This window comes from Micropterus salmoides, unplaced genomic scaffold (genome assembly GCF_014851395.1).
Source record: "Micropterus salmoides isolate LMB-PRFRI ecotype aquatic unplaced genomic scaffold, ASM1485139v1 Ms_hic_scaffold_7, whole genome shotgun sequence".
Lineage (NCBI taxonomy): Eukaryota > Metazoa > Chordata > Actinopteri > Centrarchiformes > Centrarchidae > Micropterus > Micropterus salmoides.
Window position 1 is genome coordinate 6,327,153 of NW_024044459.1, and position 15,273 is coordinate 6,342,425.

The window sequence follows — 15,273 nt, forward strand, 5'->3', positions numbered from 1 at the left end:
AGATTGTCTTCTTTTCCCAAAATGTAAAACTTCTCATCTAAGTAGGAGATGAATACAAATATCATCCATGATTAAACAAAGAAACTGACGTGAGCTAACATACGAACCTGCCTGTCTGAACTCTGACTGCTGGCCTACCTAACCAGTATTTGCTCATTTTTTTAGTTTCTAAACTCTTAAGACTTCTAACTTATATGGATATGTAAGGTACAGTATATAACATAATTAGTATAGATTACAGCAGCATGTGCTCTACTGTTCCTTCACATTACATGTTCATTCCTGTTTCCCTCATGTGACATGTGTCCGTACATATTGTGATTCTGCTCTTCTTTCAGATTCCCATTGCTACCAGTGGGATCAGAGCTTTGGGCTTCCTGGTCAGGCATCATCTCAGAACAGAGGGAGGCAATAGTGTTTCCCAGCGCATCATTACACAGTTTGTCAAGGTAAAGCAGGAACCATTTCATTCAACTGATAACAGAGGCTATTTACTTTCCTTTTCTCTATTTGCACAAGTGAGGAAGTTGGGCACTCTTTGTTTTGGTTTTACAGACCCATATTTTACTGTTTAGGTTTGGTCTCACAGCTCTAATTAGCTCTATTTTTCAGCAGCATCAGGCAGCTGTTTTTAGTGAAGTACAAACATAGCTAGCAACTAGCTGGTGAAAATAGAGGACAATTTGCAGCTGAAGAGCCAGCTGTTTCCCTTGGAAGTTGCTGGAGACCAAAACCAAAGCAATATAAGGAGAGAGTGAATATTGGACTTTGAAATTGGATTGATCAGGTGGCCAGAAACACAACTCCAAATGAATGCTAACGTTGCTCTATGTCTGCTGAATGTGTAAATAAACAACTTCTGGACACGTTCACCACAAAATAGGGTGATGTCAATGTAGTGTTTAGAAATGTCATAATGACGCTGATATATGATAGATGTCTGATAACAAGTAGCTGTAAATAAAGACACAAGGCCAAAACACTGTGTATAGAAAGATGAGTACTGTGACGAGGACCTGCTTCATTGGTGTAGTAGATGGAGGTTTTGTGTTGTGACGTCTGTTGTCTGTGTGACCACGCAGTGTCTTCAGAATCAGTCCAGTGACATCAGACTGGTGTCTGAGCGCGTGCTGTGGTGGGTGTTCAAAGACCCAGCAACGCCCTCTATGGAGGCCAATCTCATCAAGCCCCTGCTAAAGAGTCTGCTGGACAACACCAAGGACAAGAACACCAGTGTCAGAGCTCAGAGCGAACACACCATCGTCAACCTGTTGCGACTCCGCCAGGGAGAGGAGACAATGCAGGTCAGACTACAGACTATAATTTCCAGATGTATGTAACATATCGGAAAAGACTGTTTTTTGAAATGTTACTTTTTGCTCTTCCTACAATTCAGAGTATGACTGCCATTCTGGACTCTGCAAGTAATGACCTATTGTCAGAGTGTCATCGCCGGTCCTTGAAGAAAATCGCCAGCCTGCCAGACTCCAATGAAGAGATTGATGACACCATCCTAACGTGATGGAGCAGGACTGAGCCATGAAATGATCTCTGCAGATCCCCACTGTATGACCCCAGACACACTCACTACACATGCCCATGTCGCCTTCATGGACTAAGGCTGAGATGGGTATTGTTTTCCCCCATATTCCCCAACAAATTTCTTCTTCTTTTTTTTTTCCTTTTTTTTTGTTCCTCAGTTTGCGTCACTGTTTTAGAGGCCTTTAAGCCCAGTTTATGTTTTTTTAATTTTATCTCACAATGTGCAGGTTATTCTTCTGTACTGAACTACATAAGGCCAAAACCGTTTTGATGTTTCACTGTTTTGCTACTTATTTTACCAAATTAATTTCAAGCATTTAAGATGCCGCTGTAACGAAACTACACCCCTATGATTAACTTTTATTTGGACTTTGTGTGTGAGAGTTGTTTGAGGGGAATGCAACCTTTTATAAGAATAAAAATCATTCTTATATCAGTGATACGGTTGTAAAAAGGCAAAACAAAATAAAAATATCTTGATTTCATAATGTGGTGTTTGAAATATTGGAACACTTTTTTCTCCAGGGTCGGTGTCAGAGGTCACAGAGACATTCATCACACTTCAGTGTAACTGAACAGATTTCTCTGTTCATTGCTACTGGCATTTGAGATTGAGTTGTAAGTACATACGAGGATTGTATGCAGACACACCACATATATGCAGGAGGATGGTCAGGAATTAGCCCATTGTGGAGTGTCACCTTGGCTTTCTGATCTTGTTTAAAAGAACCATCATCACTGAGTGACTGAAGGAAAAGGTTTCATTTATTTGATGTTGCTTGGATACATTAAACATTTTCTACTAGATGCCATTAATCTGATCATTGTTAAACGAGGGATGGAGTGGATTTACCACATTCTGGTTGTTGATCAATGTGTATAATTTATGTTGTCTAGATTATTTTTAAAGAAATGTGAAGGATCCTGCCATTTGTTGGACCCTGCTTGTAGATGTTGTGAATCAACGGGATGGTACGAGTCTACTGCTCTTCTAGTAGCATGAGTCTAGTGTTCATCAATGGGTTGGGACGGCTGTGCTGTAGCAGGAGCCTGCGCAGTGAGGCCGGGTCAGAGTTGGGTGCAGCTCCACCAGAGAAGGAAGCGGTGTTTCCGGCTGTTTGCAGCGGAGGGAGAGGATTGCTGACGCCGCGAAACCCCGAGAAAAACGCCGCCGGCTCGGGGGGCTAACGGGTTCTAGCATCGGCAGTGGTTGTTTTCTTTCATATCGGGGGATCTGGGGGCTGGTGATTTTTTTTTTTTACGAGCCGAGGGGGTCGGACAGCAAACCGAGCACAGAAGCTGCACACGGCGGGGGTGAGCCACCAGCTACCGGCATGGCCAGGGACTACGATTACCTCTTCAAGCTGCTCATCATCGGTGACAGTGGTAAGCCTACGCCGGGGATGCAGGACGGGAAGTGGGCCTTGTCGTGTTTTTTTTACAGGGGGAGCAGAAGAAACGCAGCTTTATGCCCGCAGCGTACTTCTGTGATGGGTTTACTGCTTGTTACTTCTTATTTTCTGAATTGAAATGATTGGTGAAATGTACACAACCACCCCATTTGTGTGGCGGTGCCTGGGCGGAGGTTGTGTGTCCGGACTAGGCATGTCAGCAGATCAGGCCGGATATCGCCTCCAGATCTTCAGGGTTTGTCTCTCGAAGATTTTCTAGTGGCGTTCTCATATCGGCTGAGATATTTCTTTTAGCTCCACAACAAAACACAAACTGAACCCCAAATAACGGTACGGAGGTTCCCATACTCCTCCAATTTGGCTAGTTTGTATCTCCTATTGCTCTGTTAGCTAGTTGGAAGTTAGGCTAACATTACACTTTCAGGCTTGGCTATGTAGCTAACTGTTAGCTAACGTTAAGAAGCTAGTATTGAAAGAAGTTGAGGGTCTGAATACATAGGCTGAAGATATCTTTATGTGTTTGCCGCATGGTCTCAAGACAACTAAGTTAGGTTAAGTTATTGAAATGCATTTGTTATCTAGCTTGCTAGCATGATAGTGCTAGCTGCTTAATAGTGGAGGAATGCTGCACTGCAGTCTCTGGTTTGCATCCAGCCAGTCAAGCTATAGCGAAGTGAGACTAACAAGTGGTTAGTATTAACTGTGGTATTGCTCAATTAAGTGCATCTGTCGCTTAACGTTCAAAGACCACTGACTAGGTGATTATCTTAGATGTGTTTGGCTGCTTTATTATGTTAAAACCCAGGGCAAACAATGCCACAGCCACAGGTAGATGGGTAATGTAAGTCTGTGCACAAATGATGAGGACTGCTCTTCTTGTATCTCCCTATTAAAGTGTAAACGTGCCCTTTCTAATCGGCTCCACCCTCAAAAGGACTATGGCCTCAGCCTGCAGGACCTCTTTGTGGGCAATGATCTTTGCGTTCATTGACAGCCCCGATCCTGGCACTACCCCATCAGTAGAACAGTAGAAGGCAAGGCAGCACAGCAAGCCCTTCACTGCCACTGGCACACAGAGGCCAGTGTCCCCTCAGCTGCAGCATGGAAGTACAACTGTCTGTAGGGCTGCACAGAGATTATTTAGGGAAGATGCTCTGAGCTCTGGCCCTCCTCAGCTGCATGTAGACAGATCTGCTGCTGAGAACCAGACATTCTACACACTGGACCTCACTTAGCTGGACTTGTTTAACCTCTGGTCTGTCACTGTAGCACATCCACATGACGCATCTTCTCACGGAGAGTGGTGTGACACAAGCTCTGTTGTGTTACATACAATTCTGTTCACAAGATCCAGGCCGCAGACGTTGAAATGTCATGAATGGTTTCGTCACTGACACCCTGAGAAATATAAATTCTGAAGGAGATGGTGGTTTTTGAGGCAGACAGCAGGAAGGTGTGGAATATTAAAGCTAGGCTAAGCAAAGCTGATGATCTCGCTTCTGCTTTGAAGCTTTGGTTATTGTTTGTTTGAACAAAAGTCTGTAGCGTGGAGACTACAGGAATCTGAGAGCTTTTATGTTGGGACCAATCAAACATGAGATGACAATAACACAAAAGGGTAGGCCAAGTAACATGACTGTAGGTTGAGTCCCACCCCAGGCTGGTCCACAGAGCCCCAACTTCCAGCTGTAACCTGACAACTGATCTTTTGAAGACAGAATACTGATCCCTCATCTATCTTCCTTTTAAATCCCATTCCCCTCCTCCCTCTGCTTTCTACTCTCCTGTTATTTGTTGTGTGGCTGTTATTTCTCCCTAAAACCTTCTTATTATGCATGATAATTTTAGCAACCCAGAGAGATATATTCGTTCCATTTGTTGTCTTGCCTCTGTGGCTTTGACGCAAGCCTTCAAAACTGCTGTTGTTTGTTCTGCTTTTGCATTGATTTAAGCTTCTGTAGGTGCAAGCATCATAAAATGCCTTAAATGAACATGTTGGGTGCAGCCTTGCTTTCCTTAAATCCTTCAGCTTGCACACTGTGCAACAGTTTTTTTTTTAAACTTTGTCTGTATATATTAACTACTAAATCTTTAGGCTCACAAGGATTACAGCAACTGTTCTTGTTAACATCTTGTTTTTGGTTTGCAGCTATCACGTGGTGTTACTCTTAGTTAGGATATAATAAGAGAAACCAAAACTCTGCAGAAACTTGTTGTGCACTTAACTGGTGCAAAAAAAACTCCCAAAAATTCAACATGCTTGTCCTCATAACTTGTAGTACTCTAAACCTCATCCTGTGCTTGTGTTTCCTCCTCAGGAGTGGGGAAGAGCAGTCTCCTCCTGCGATTTGCAGACAACACATTTTCAGGTGTGTGGTTCTTCCTCAGCCACCGTGGCATCATTTCAAGACTTTGTACTTTGTTGTTGTAGGTCATTAAGGTGATTCTGTGTTGGTGTGCAGGTAGCTACATCACAACGATCGGCGTGGACTTTAAGATCCGGACAGTGGAGATCAATGGGGAGAAGGTGAAGCTACAGATCTGGGATACAGCAGGGCAGGAGCGCTTCCGCACCATCACCTCCACGTAAGTAGATCAACACACACACTCTCACATTTGCATGGGCTTTTCAGGTGAAGCTCGTCATTTTCATTTCAGGAGTTGAATCTGAAACCAAGACTGGCTCTTTGCGGCCCTCAGATTAGCTATTATTTGAGGAAGCAGTTTGTAGAGAACTAGAATGAATCGGCGCTGCTCTGTGAAACTGGGTGGAATTTCCCACAGATCCTAATTACAGATGTGAGAGGGAGGCTCCGGGTCTCGTACTGTAGTGCTACAGGACGGCAAGGGCTGGGCGTCCTTACCCTCTTGTAGTGTGTCTCACACTGCTGTACAGCATCCATGTGGCTCTGGGTTCACGCTGTTCTAGAGCGGATTGTCCATTAAAATGATAAAACAACACTGGTTTTAACCTTTAAATCCAGGACTCACTGGATTTTCTCACACTGGCATTCATACTCTCAATCAAACCACATTAGCATTGTATCATGTTGCAACACAGGAGCTGGGGTTCCCACTCATAAAAATGCAGATGTCAAACATGTGTCCAACACAAGGCCTACCGCCAAGTTAGTCCATTTATCTATTTTTTTTCTTCAATCTGTTCTCTTTTGCCTGCTGTGTCACAAAACAAATCAAACACACAGCCACACACTACCCTTTGTATGGAAACACTTTCCCTGTCGGGCAAACTTTTGAAACACACTGCATCATTTGCCTTGCCGCGTGCAGCTCACAGCACCGCGCTAATGAATACAGCTGGATTACATCACAATCGTGCGTGGTTATAATCGATCATTGAAAGACACTGCACTAAATAGCCTCTATGTGACTGTTTTTAGATCTGAGGCCCAAGAAAAGTCAGTTAATGCAAACTGAATGTGATCTTCAGATATTTAAAATGTTTTGTGTATTTAGGCATTAACTGGTATCTATGATGGATGTGTTTTTACCATGCGCTCACGATCACCGCCACTACTACTACTACTAATAATAGTAGTATAATAAAGTATTTAACAGCAACATCACTTTCCAGAAACAGTGTCCCTGCTACTCTGGATAAGAAGTTTACATAGGGACTATTTCTTTGGCAGAAAGTAGTTCCAATAAACAGTGAGGTCTGTGGATTAACTAGAGTGACTGGTACATTGTTTGTAGATGGACAAGCTTTATTCCAATTTCCAATGTTGTTAACAACAAACTAATAAACAAAATGACTTTCCCCTCCATTGTATTAGGGTGGAGGCAGAACTCTTAGGCGGCATTCAGTCCAAACGGGAATTTTCTCCTCGCGCATTAGCTGCAAGTGTTCACACACAACTCGAGAAGGCGATTTGAACGTGAATAAACACAACTTGCTATTACTACAGCTGTATGAACCCAAAGTAAACATTTTGCTGTGATTAAATAGCAATAAACGGATTAAACTGATGCTGAAATAACTACAACATGATGCAGATTTGTTAAACATATGAATTCATGCTTTGTCAGGTCTGTCAGCAGGACAACAACTTCTAAAATGTTTGTTTTCTGAATGGAGTTTGGATCGATCAGGGCAATTCTATGCTAACTTGGTCACAGTAAAGTAAAATGATAGCTGGAATGAAGTTACAGAAACATGTTTTCTGAACTCACAAGGTAGTTCAACCTCCTCGCTTTCTTTGAAGTAATGTCCAGTTTTTATATAAATATGAAGTTGTAGTCCGACAGAGCTAACAATGCTAACAACAACATTGGAACCGGATGTGCACAGAACCTGTCTGCTGAGAAGCTCCAGTGAAGATAAATCAACGTTGAAATCCCAAAAACTAAAGTAAAAAGCTAATTTAATAAAAGCGGTTTACTCCGAGCTCCTCCCGCGAGTAAACGGCGTAGTTGTTAGAGCATAATCCAGTCCTACGAGTGTTTATTTGTCCAAAGGTTGCAGCGCTGCTTCCAGCTCCTCTCCACACATCACTCTGAAGCTGTCAGTGACGTACGGACAATCTCAACACTGATAGGCTATCACGACTCAGCGTCATGCGACTTTCTCGCTTGAGTTGAAAATATTCAACTCAATTCCTTCGCGTCACCGGCCCCGCCCCGCTTAGTGCCGCCCGACAGGAAATCGCGGCTCTACGCGTCTCTGCATTGACTTCGTATGTAAACTCACCGCCCCAAACGCTCGCTTCGCTTTTGGTTTTAAACGTGGCCCATATGAGACATTAAACACAGATCTTATGTCTGCATTAATTGATGTGTTTTTTTGTTTTTTTAACCAGTTGGGGGCAGAATAAACGAGTTGTAAACACATTTACGTAGAAAATGCAAACTTCAATGCAAACTGTTTCCCGTTTACACAGCCAGCTGATATGGAGCAACATTAGCATTCATTTGGAACCATGTTTCTGTCCACTTGAAATACTAAGTCCAGTGTTCACTTGCTTCTTGTTCTGTTTTTGGTCACCACCTACTCCTGAGGGATAGACAGTATCTGGCCATTTTTATAACTAAATGCTCCACTATGTTCACCAGCTAGTGTGCTGTTTGGTGCTGAGCAGGTAGTGTTGTTTGTTGTACTGTTGGTACAGTTGGTGTTTAGAGCGTTTTTTCACTGAAAACAGCTGTTCTTCCATTCCATATTTATATATTTCTACATTTATTTATGTTGACTGTATGTTTGTCTACGTGTAGCACCTTATCACCACAGCAGATTCCTTGTATGTGTAAAACACTACTTGGCAATAATGCTCCATCTGATTCTGATATGAAAACAACTACGAGCGACCTTAAAAATACAGTTTTCCACTGTTATATACAAATATTATTATAATTATTAGCAGCCTTAAAGCAGTTTTTCTGCTTCACTGAATTACAATACAATTGCTCCTGTTTCTGTTACCTGAATGTGTTCAGTGTCTCGCACTAATGCCAGCTATCAAACTCATGATCTCCTTTTCCTTCCAAGTACCCTGCTATGCCATTCAGTTACCATGTAGTTTATACGGACTGGCTTGGTATTAGACTGTGGAATTGACATCTAATGTGTAATATATGAGTTGTGCATAAATGTGCAGCTGCTCTTACCACAGGAGGAGACAGCGCCTGATCAGCTCTAATAGAAACCGCATTTATTTGACCTACAGCTCAAACTGCAGTCATCTTACCTACTCTCCCCTTTTTGACTTTGACTGAAGCACACAGAGGCTACACTTAAGAGACATTAAACTGTCACTGTCCAAGACATTTGACTTTTGTCCTGAACAAGCGCATGTTTGATAGTTGTTATTATGTACTAGCATCACTGCAGTGAGGACAACAGAACACCAAAATCTTCCTGAAAGCTTGAAATCCTCTGCAGTGCTGACGCTTCAGCCCCTGAGGAGTATGACCGTCCTAGTTTGGAAGCACGACTGCCAGTTGTTCTGCAGGAATCCCTCCACCGAGCAGGCGGCCTGTTTTGGCTGATTGTTCACTGTGCTGAAGTAGAGTGGCGTGGTGCGGTGCCTCATTAGGTCCTAAATGAATTTCACTGTGGAGCTGGATCACAAGCAGAGACCTGATCGGTCCACTCATGAAGACTAACCTTGCATGGTAGCCTTATGTCAGACCCTGCAGCTGTGTGCCTGTGGGTGACACATGGCTGCTCTCAGCCTCAGGTCCAAATCAGGACCTTTAAAGTCCCAGAATAACATAAAATACAGCTTTTAAGTTTTTAATTTAAACAGAAAATATCCTAGACCATAAGGGTACCCCTTGATTGATGATTTTTGAGAGGGAAGTCCAGTTTCTTAAAATTTTATTATACTGTTAAGTGCAGAGTTATACTGCAGAAAAGGTCACTGCAGGTTGGGCGCCACACCCATGCCTGCTGTGTGTGTTTGGCAGTTTATGGTTCTCTTTTCATGTGCACTGAGCAGACACACACACATAGCCATCCACCCCGGCTGTCTGGTGGCCCATTACTACTGGACATCAGGGACATGCTCAGACAACACTGTATCGCCACACTGGTCACGCCAGGCAGAAGCGCACACACACACACACACACACACACACACACACACACACAGTAAGGCTGACAAAAGGTTCTTTGTGTTTGTTTGCCGAGTGCAGCTACGCCGGGGTCGCTCCCTTTCTGGGGCCTGGCGCACTGTTTGAAGCTTGGCTATTGGTTCACAGTTGAACTGTCCGGCTGTCACATTCTGGTTTAGTTGTCTTTCTGGGGCAGATGTTGTTCTCAGTGGGCTCCTCTTTTTCTCAAGCAATCACACATGCTGTCCTGGTGTATTTCAGTGTTGCTTTATTGTAGCAGTTTATTTAGTCAGGCTAGACAATTAGAAGTTTTTGTAATAACTGATTATATAAAAGTGGATATATTAAATATCCAAATATTATTATATTTTTGCAAAGTATTTTCCTGTCCATTTATTACTTTTATCTAACTATTTCAACTCTTTATCAATTACTGGGGGGCATCTGTGGCTCAGGAAGTAGAGCGATTGTCCAGTTACCAGCAGTCTGCATGTCAAAGTGTCCTTGGACAAGAGACTGAAGCCCACATTGCTTCTGTTAGCATGTATGAATGAGCTAATCGGGTGAATGTGATGTAGAAAACACCAGTTCTGAGACTACACAAATATAGATCATTAACATTTAGATAACTATTTCTACTCTGTATTCGTTACTTTTAGCTCACTTTTTCAACTTCAACTCTGCTCACTTGCTAACTAGTTTTCAGGCCCTTGTAATCGTGCCATGTTGTGTTCAGGTATTCTAGTTCACACTATGTAGCTATATTTTCAAATCATAATTTCTGGGACTCCCTGAGATACCTAATGTCAGTAATGGCTGACTGTGTCTCTCTCTCTCTCTCTGCATGTTCAGATACTACAGGGGAACGCATGGAGTCATAGTGGTATACGATGTCACAAGTGCCGAGTCCTTCGTCAACGTCAAACGATGGCTACATGAAATTAACCAAAACTGTGATGATGTGTGCCGAATATTAGGTGAGTAAACTGTTTTCACCTTTGCATCATTCACCTAAAAATAGACAACACCCTTGAATCTAGTGCACATCTTTTTTTATTTGCAGGCAGCGTGAAGAATTGTTCTTAGCTTTGTTTTGACTTTGCGCACTCCTTGTGAATATTTTCTGTTTTCAGTGGGAAACAAAAACGACGACCCCAACTCCAAGGTGGTCGAGACGACTGACGCGCAGAAGTTTGCCGAGCAGATGGGAATCAACCTGTTTGAGACGAGTGCAAAAGAGAACATCAATGTTGAAGAGGTAACTCCTTGTTTCTGTTGTCTCCGCCTCAGACTGTTTGCAGACTGATGTGTTTGTGTGGAGTAGTTCCTGGGACATGCCTGGTATGCAGAGCAGCTCAGCTGAAGACTTGAATTAGAATCTGAAAAACCTGCTGGACAGTAGGCTGTCTCAGGCCCCAATCAAGAAAGAATGCATTTTTTGCAAGAGAGGCTTTTAGACTTTTTTAAATTGTTTTCTATTGGCAGTGAGCGTTTTGCAGGCTGTTTATGCGCCCTGAGTGCCTCGCGTTTTAAGCCTAGGTCTCACTACACGATTTTAAGCCTGATTGGCTGGTCGGCGAGCTCGGTGACCGTCGGGCTGTAATCTGGGGTAAATCAGTGATCGATCTGCGGCGGTGTGAGGTTCTCAAGGACACACATCAAAACGGCCCCCCGACACATCGTCAATGAGAGCAGGCAGCTGGCAGAGCAGGCAGCTACTTTTCACTGCAAAACGCTTTTTACTCACTTGCGTGTGCTAATCCATTCTTTCACCCAGTTTCTTTGTCTTTATAATTGCTAGCTTTATAATAACAAACAGCTGTTTCGTGTGTAGGTTCGCCACATTTCACGTGTTTTCTTGAAAAAACGTGGTTTGGAGACCAGCGTCGCGTGACAGAGTCCTTGTCAGCTCGTGTAGTGTGTGACCCCCTGTCACCGATCAGTCAAGTAGTGTGAACGCCACAACGACTTCAAGACTCCCGCCACAAGACGGCATGTTGTGTAGTCTGCACGAGCCTTTAGGTGCCTGCTGCGCCTTGCGTTTTTGAAGGAGCACTCTGATGCACAAAGTTGGGAAAAATTCAACTCTGAGCAGAAAAGCTCCAGATGTCATTCACGTTTTTCCCATTGTCCAGTCAAATGAATGGAGAGATGGGCCCTCAGTAGTGGTGATTGGTGGATTGTCCGGAGACTGCAACAAACTGTCCCCGACTTGAATAAGCCTTGAACCGACCATCATTAAGACGAAGCTCCTGGACCAACTGGTGGTACTACATGAGGGTCTCATATAGGCTATCCACCTGGATCTCCGTTTCCCTGTCTCCTGCGTGTTTGTACACCTCTCACCCTCTGTTTGTCTATTTTGTTACAGCAGATGTTTTAGCAACAAAAGACAGACCTGTGAGTTGTGATCAAGTTTCTGCTAATATGACAATTAGTTAGCAGAAAACCAAAGAATGCAGATTGCTGGCGTTATAATCTTTGATTAGACTGACAGGACAGCTGATTTGGTGGTTGCCTAGCAACATTTAAAAAAAACGCAGCGCACTACTCTTTTCCAAATTCAACCGAAAAGACATCTCGCGTTTATAAACCTGCAAAACGCTCTCTGTCTGATCGGGGCCTCAGTGAGCTAAATGTGCAGTGGCTTATCATACAAATTCTTTAAAGAAATAGTTTTGGGGAAATACACACTAGGGCTGCAACTAATGATTATTTTCTTTGTCAGTTACTCCATTCATTTTCTTGATGATGATTATTTGGTGTATAAATGTCAGAAAACTGTGAGAAAACATAGTTTCTCACAATCATAATTTCCTAAAGCGTAACTAAGCCAAGTTAAGCTAACAGGCTGCTGGCTGTGCTTCATATTGAACAGACAGATATGATAGTGGTATCAACTTAATCTTTTAACTCTCAGCAATAATAAACATATTTCTGGAAATGTTTAACTGTTTCTTTAATGCTATGCAAATACCAGAATACTGATTGGAAAACCCAAAACTCTGACCTATTGAACAGCTTTCAGCCATTCTTGGTTGAAGCAGTCTCTATCCTACAGTCTAAAGAGCTGATCTGCATACTTTTCATAAACTGCTGTGTTTGATGTGGCTGATTGCTGTACTCACCCAACATCGTTGTTTTGTGTTTCTCCTTCAGATGTTTAACTGCATCACAGAGCTAGTGCTAAGAGCCAAAAAGGAGGTGCTAGCCAAGCAGCAGCAACAGCAACAGAACGACGTGGTCAAACTCACCCGGAACAGTAAACGAAAGAAAAAGTGCTGCTAGCAACCTCCAAGCCATCCACAAAAGGCCGTCGGCACCTTTTCTTCACACACACATACACACAAGATGGGACTCCGAGCATCTAAATTAAAGAGCAGATAAAGATTTAATAAATATACAGTGAAAGATAAAAAAAAATAAATAAATGGAAAAAAATGTCCCTTTTGGACAAATTAATCATAAAGACTTAAAAATGTACAGATTTTATTAGACGTCAGATCAAGTTTTATTTGGAATTCAGCAGATGAGCGCTATTGACCTGAGGTCCTTTTTTCTTAAAGGATCTGCAAGCTGACAACTGACCGCCATAATGCTCAGATTTATATCCACATAATCCCCATATTCTTCCATCAGTATCTCATCTCTCCTTCTCATTCCACTGCACACGGGACATTTAGAGTCGAGTCAGACTCTGCGCCTGAGGAGAAGGAGGGCTCACCTTTTTTGGATTTATTTGTTTCTTTCTATTGTGTGTTTTTTTTGTTTTTGGGGGTGGGTGGGGGTTTATGCAATGCAGTCTGAGTCAACATTTCAGACACCTGTGTTACCATGGCTCTTGCCAAGAGATCATGAACTGCTAGATTTTGTTTTATTTGACTTGATGGGGGAAATAAATCGCACGCATGATGATGATTGGTAGACGACCTTTAGCAACTAATCCGATGGACAGAACTGGTGACTTGTCATGTTTTGTTTCACTGTGTTTATATTTTGCCAAGCTTCCCACCCTCTCCTGTCTAAGCCCCAGTAGTGCTGAGCCAATGATTGATTTAATGTTCTATTTCTTTTCTCTATTTTTCTTATTTTTTTTTTCTTTTTCTTTGTGTGACAGAGCAGTTCATCCACTCCTGGGATGTCAGGCTCTGAAAGCACCCTTTAATGCAGTCTTACTACGCTTTCAGAGTTTGCTTTTAAACCTCTTCTCCATATTTTTGTTTTTTAAACAATGATACTGCCAACATTATGGAAAAAAGTACGGAAGAGGTCAGTGGCACCTCTCATTAGACTGTTGCCATAGTGGCCCCTGGTAGGCCAAGAGGCAGGGTGAATCGTGGTCTGATGGGGCCCTGTTGAGTCCTCAGGAAGCGCTCAGGGCTGCCCTCCTTCCCTCTCCCCCTTCTGTATTTCTGCAGCCCCAACGCCCACATATCAGCACCTCTTACAGCGACGGACTCTTCTCTCTTTTGGTCCATCAGTAGGCACGAGGAGGCTCTTTTTCTGGAAACTGGCTTCTCGTAGTAGTCGCGGTGACCTCCAATCCATAGCAGACTGTGGTTCTTGCCCTTGTTTTTGAGCCTGTAACACTTTGTTTGAAGGGGTATAAAAAAGTTGATGCCTGACATGCATTTAGACTGTCGTGGATTTACTGCATTTTCTCAGCTTGCAGAATATTCTTATCTGATGTCATGTTTTTCTTTGCTTTTCTCTGTCACAACCCCTGCTACCTGCTCAACTGAAGTGTTACCGGACAGTGTTTTTGGCATCCGTGATGAGAGCGTGGCAGACAGTGGGACTGTTAATAAAAGAACAAATGGAGATGAACTGCAGCACTGGATCCCAGTGTTTGGGCCTAAGCTCCTCTCCCTCTCCATGTACAGGGTTTGTCACAGTGGCTAAAGCATCCTTCAATGTCTATTACTGACATATTTCATTTTCTATTTTGAATTGGGAGAGTAAAAATGGAGTGAGCTGTAAGTATTGGCTAAGTTTCTGTTGGAAACATTTAGTTTTCATCCTCTGGGCAGACTCTGGCAGCCGGTTTGGGATCCTGATACACGTTGAGAGGTCACGGAGACCTCCAGGGCCTAGGAATAGTATAAAATCTCTCACTTTATGATTTCTATTCATTACGTGTATGTATATATAAATATATTTGTGTGTTTATATTCAAGATAGAACATACACACATAATTAGCACACCAAACTGTGTGCTATGGTTGAAACACACTCGTCAGCTGTGGTTTGCTGTACACTGGAGAAAAAGAGATGTACTATTCAATTTTCCCTACATGAATTTAATCAGTAATAAAAGTTTTAAAAGAATAAATATTTGACACATAATGACTGATCTCATTTGTCCGTGCTTTGAGACTTGGTCTTACTTCATAAACCTGTGTCTTTTAATTTTTTGCTTTCTGTGAATAAAATTGTATGGGAGGAAGTGTGTACCGGTCTTTGGGAAGCCTCTTGCTTGCTTGTCTTTGGTTTTACATAATTTTAAATGTTTTAAAAAGAAATGGGAAACACAAACTGTTGTCATTGTCTTGCTATCATCAGTTATTAACTAAGGGGAGCAAATGTGATCATCCTAAACTAAACATTTTCCACACATCACTAGTAACTTTATAACTCTTTTCATTTCTGTTGTCACCTTGTCGCTTGTGACCCTGAAGCGATATGTATATTTCATGGGATGGCAAAGGCCAGACCTGCCCTACTGTGCCTCTGATTGGCTTACCCT

At 42.7% G+C, this 15,273-nt stretch overlaps 2 protein-coding genes across 2 annotated transcripts in view; both read left to right on the top strand.

Annotated features, from left to right (window-relative positions):
• gcn1 (GCN1 activator of EIF2AK4) overlaps positions 1-2,030 on the top strand; it is a 29,039-nt gene extending 27,009 nt beyond the window's left edge. The window contains exons 55-57 of the mRNA XM_038702849.1: positions 339-449; positions 1,083-1,304; positions 1,397-2,030. Of these exons, the coding sequence (XP_038558777.1) occupies positions 339-449; positions 1,083-1,304; positions 1,397-1,522 (459 nt within the window). The 3' untranslated portion in view covers positions 1,523-2,030. The remainder of the gene's footprint in view (positions 1-338; positions 450-1,082; positions 1,305-1,396) is intronic.
• A 586-nt stretch (positions 2,031-2,616) lies between these two features.
• On the top strand, positions 2,617-14,978 carry rab35b (RAB35, member RAS oncogene family b). The gene is made up of 6 exons (XM_038703667.1): positions 2,617-2,928; positions 5,273-5,323; positions 5,417-5,540; positions 10,380-10,504; positions 10,661-10,785; positions 12,687-14,978. The coding sequence occupies exons 1-6, from the start codon at positions 2,877-2,879 to the stop codon at positions 12,813-12,815; spliced, it is 606 nt and encodes a 201-aa protein (XP_038559595.1). The 5' UTR covers positions 2,617-2,876; the 3' UTR covers positions 12,816-14,978.
• Positions 14,979-15,273: the final 295 nt, after the last annotated feature.

Excerpts from the sequence above, each read along its gene's own strand:
- rab35b (XM_038703667.1), top strand. The coding sequence starts at position 2,877 with ATGGCCAGGGACTACGATTACCTCTTCAAGCTGCTCATCATCGGTGAC. Across the intron at positions 2,929-5,272 it reads GCTCATCATCGGTGACAGTG|GAGTGGGGAAGAGCAGTCTC; the intron begins GTAAGCCTACGC and ends TTTCCTCCTCAG. Across the intron at positions 5,541-10,379 it reads TTCCGCACCATCACCTCCAC|ATACTACAGGGGAACGCATG; the intron begins GTAAGTAGATCA and ends CTGCATGTTCAG.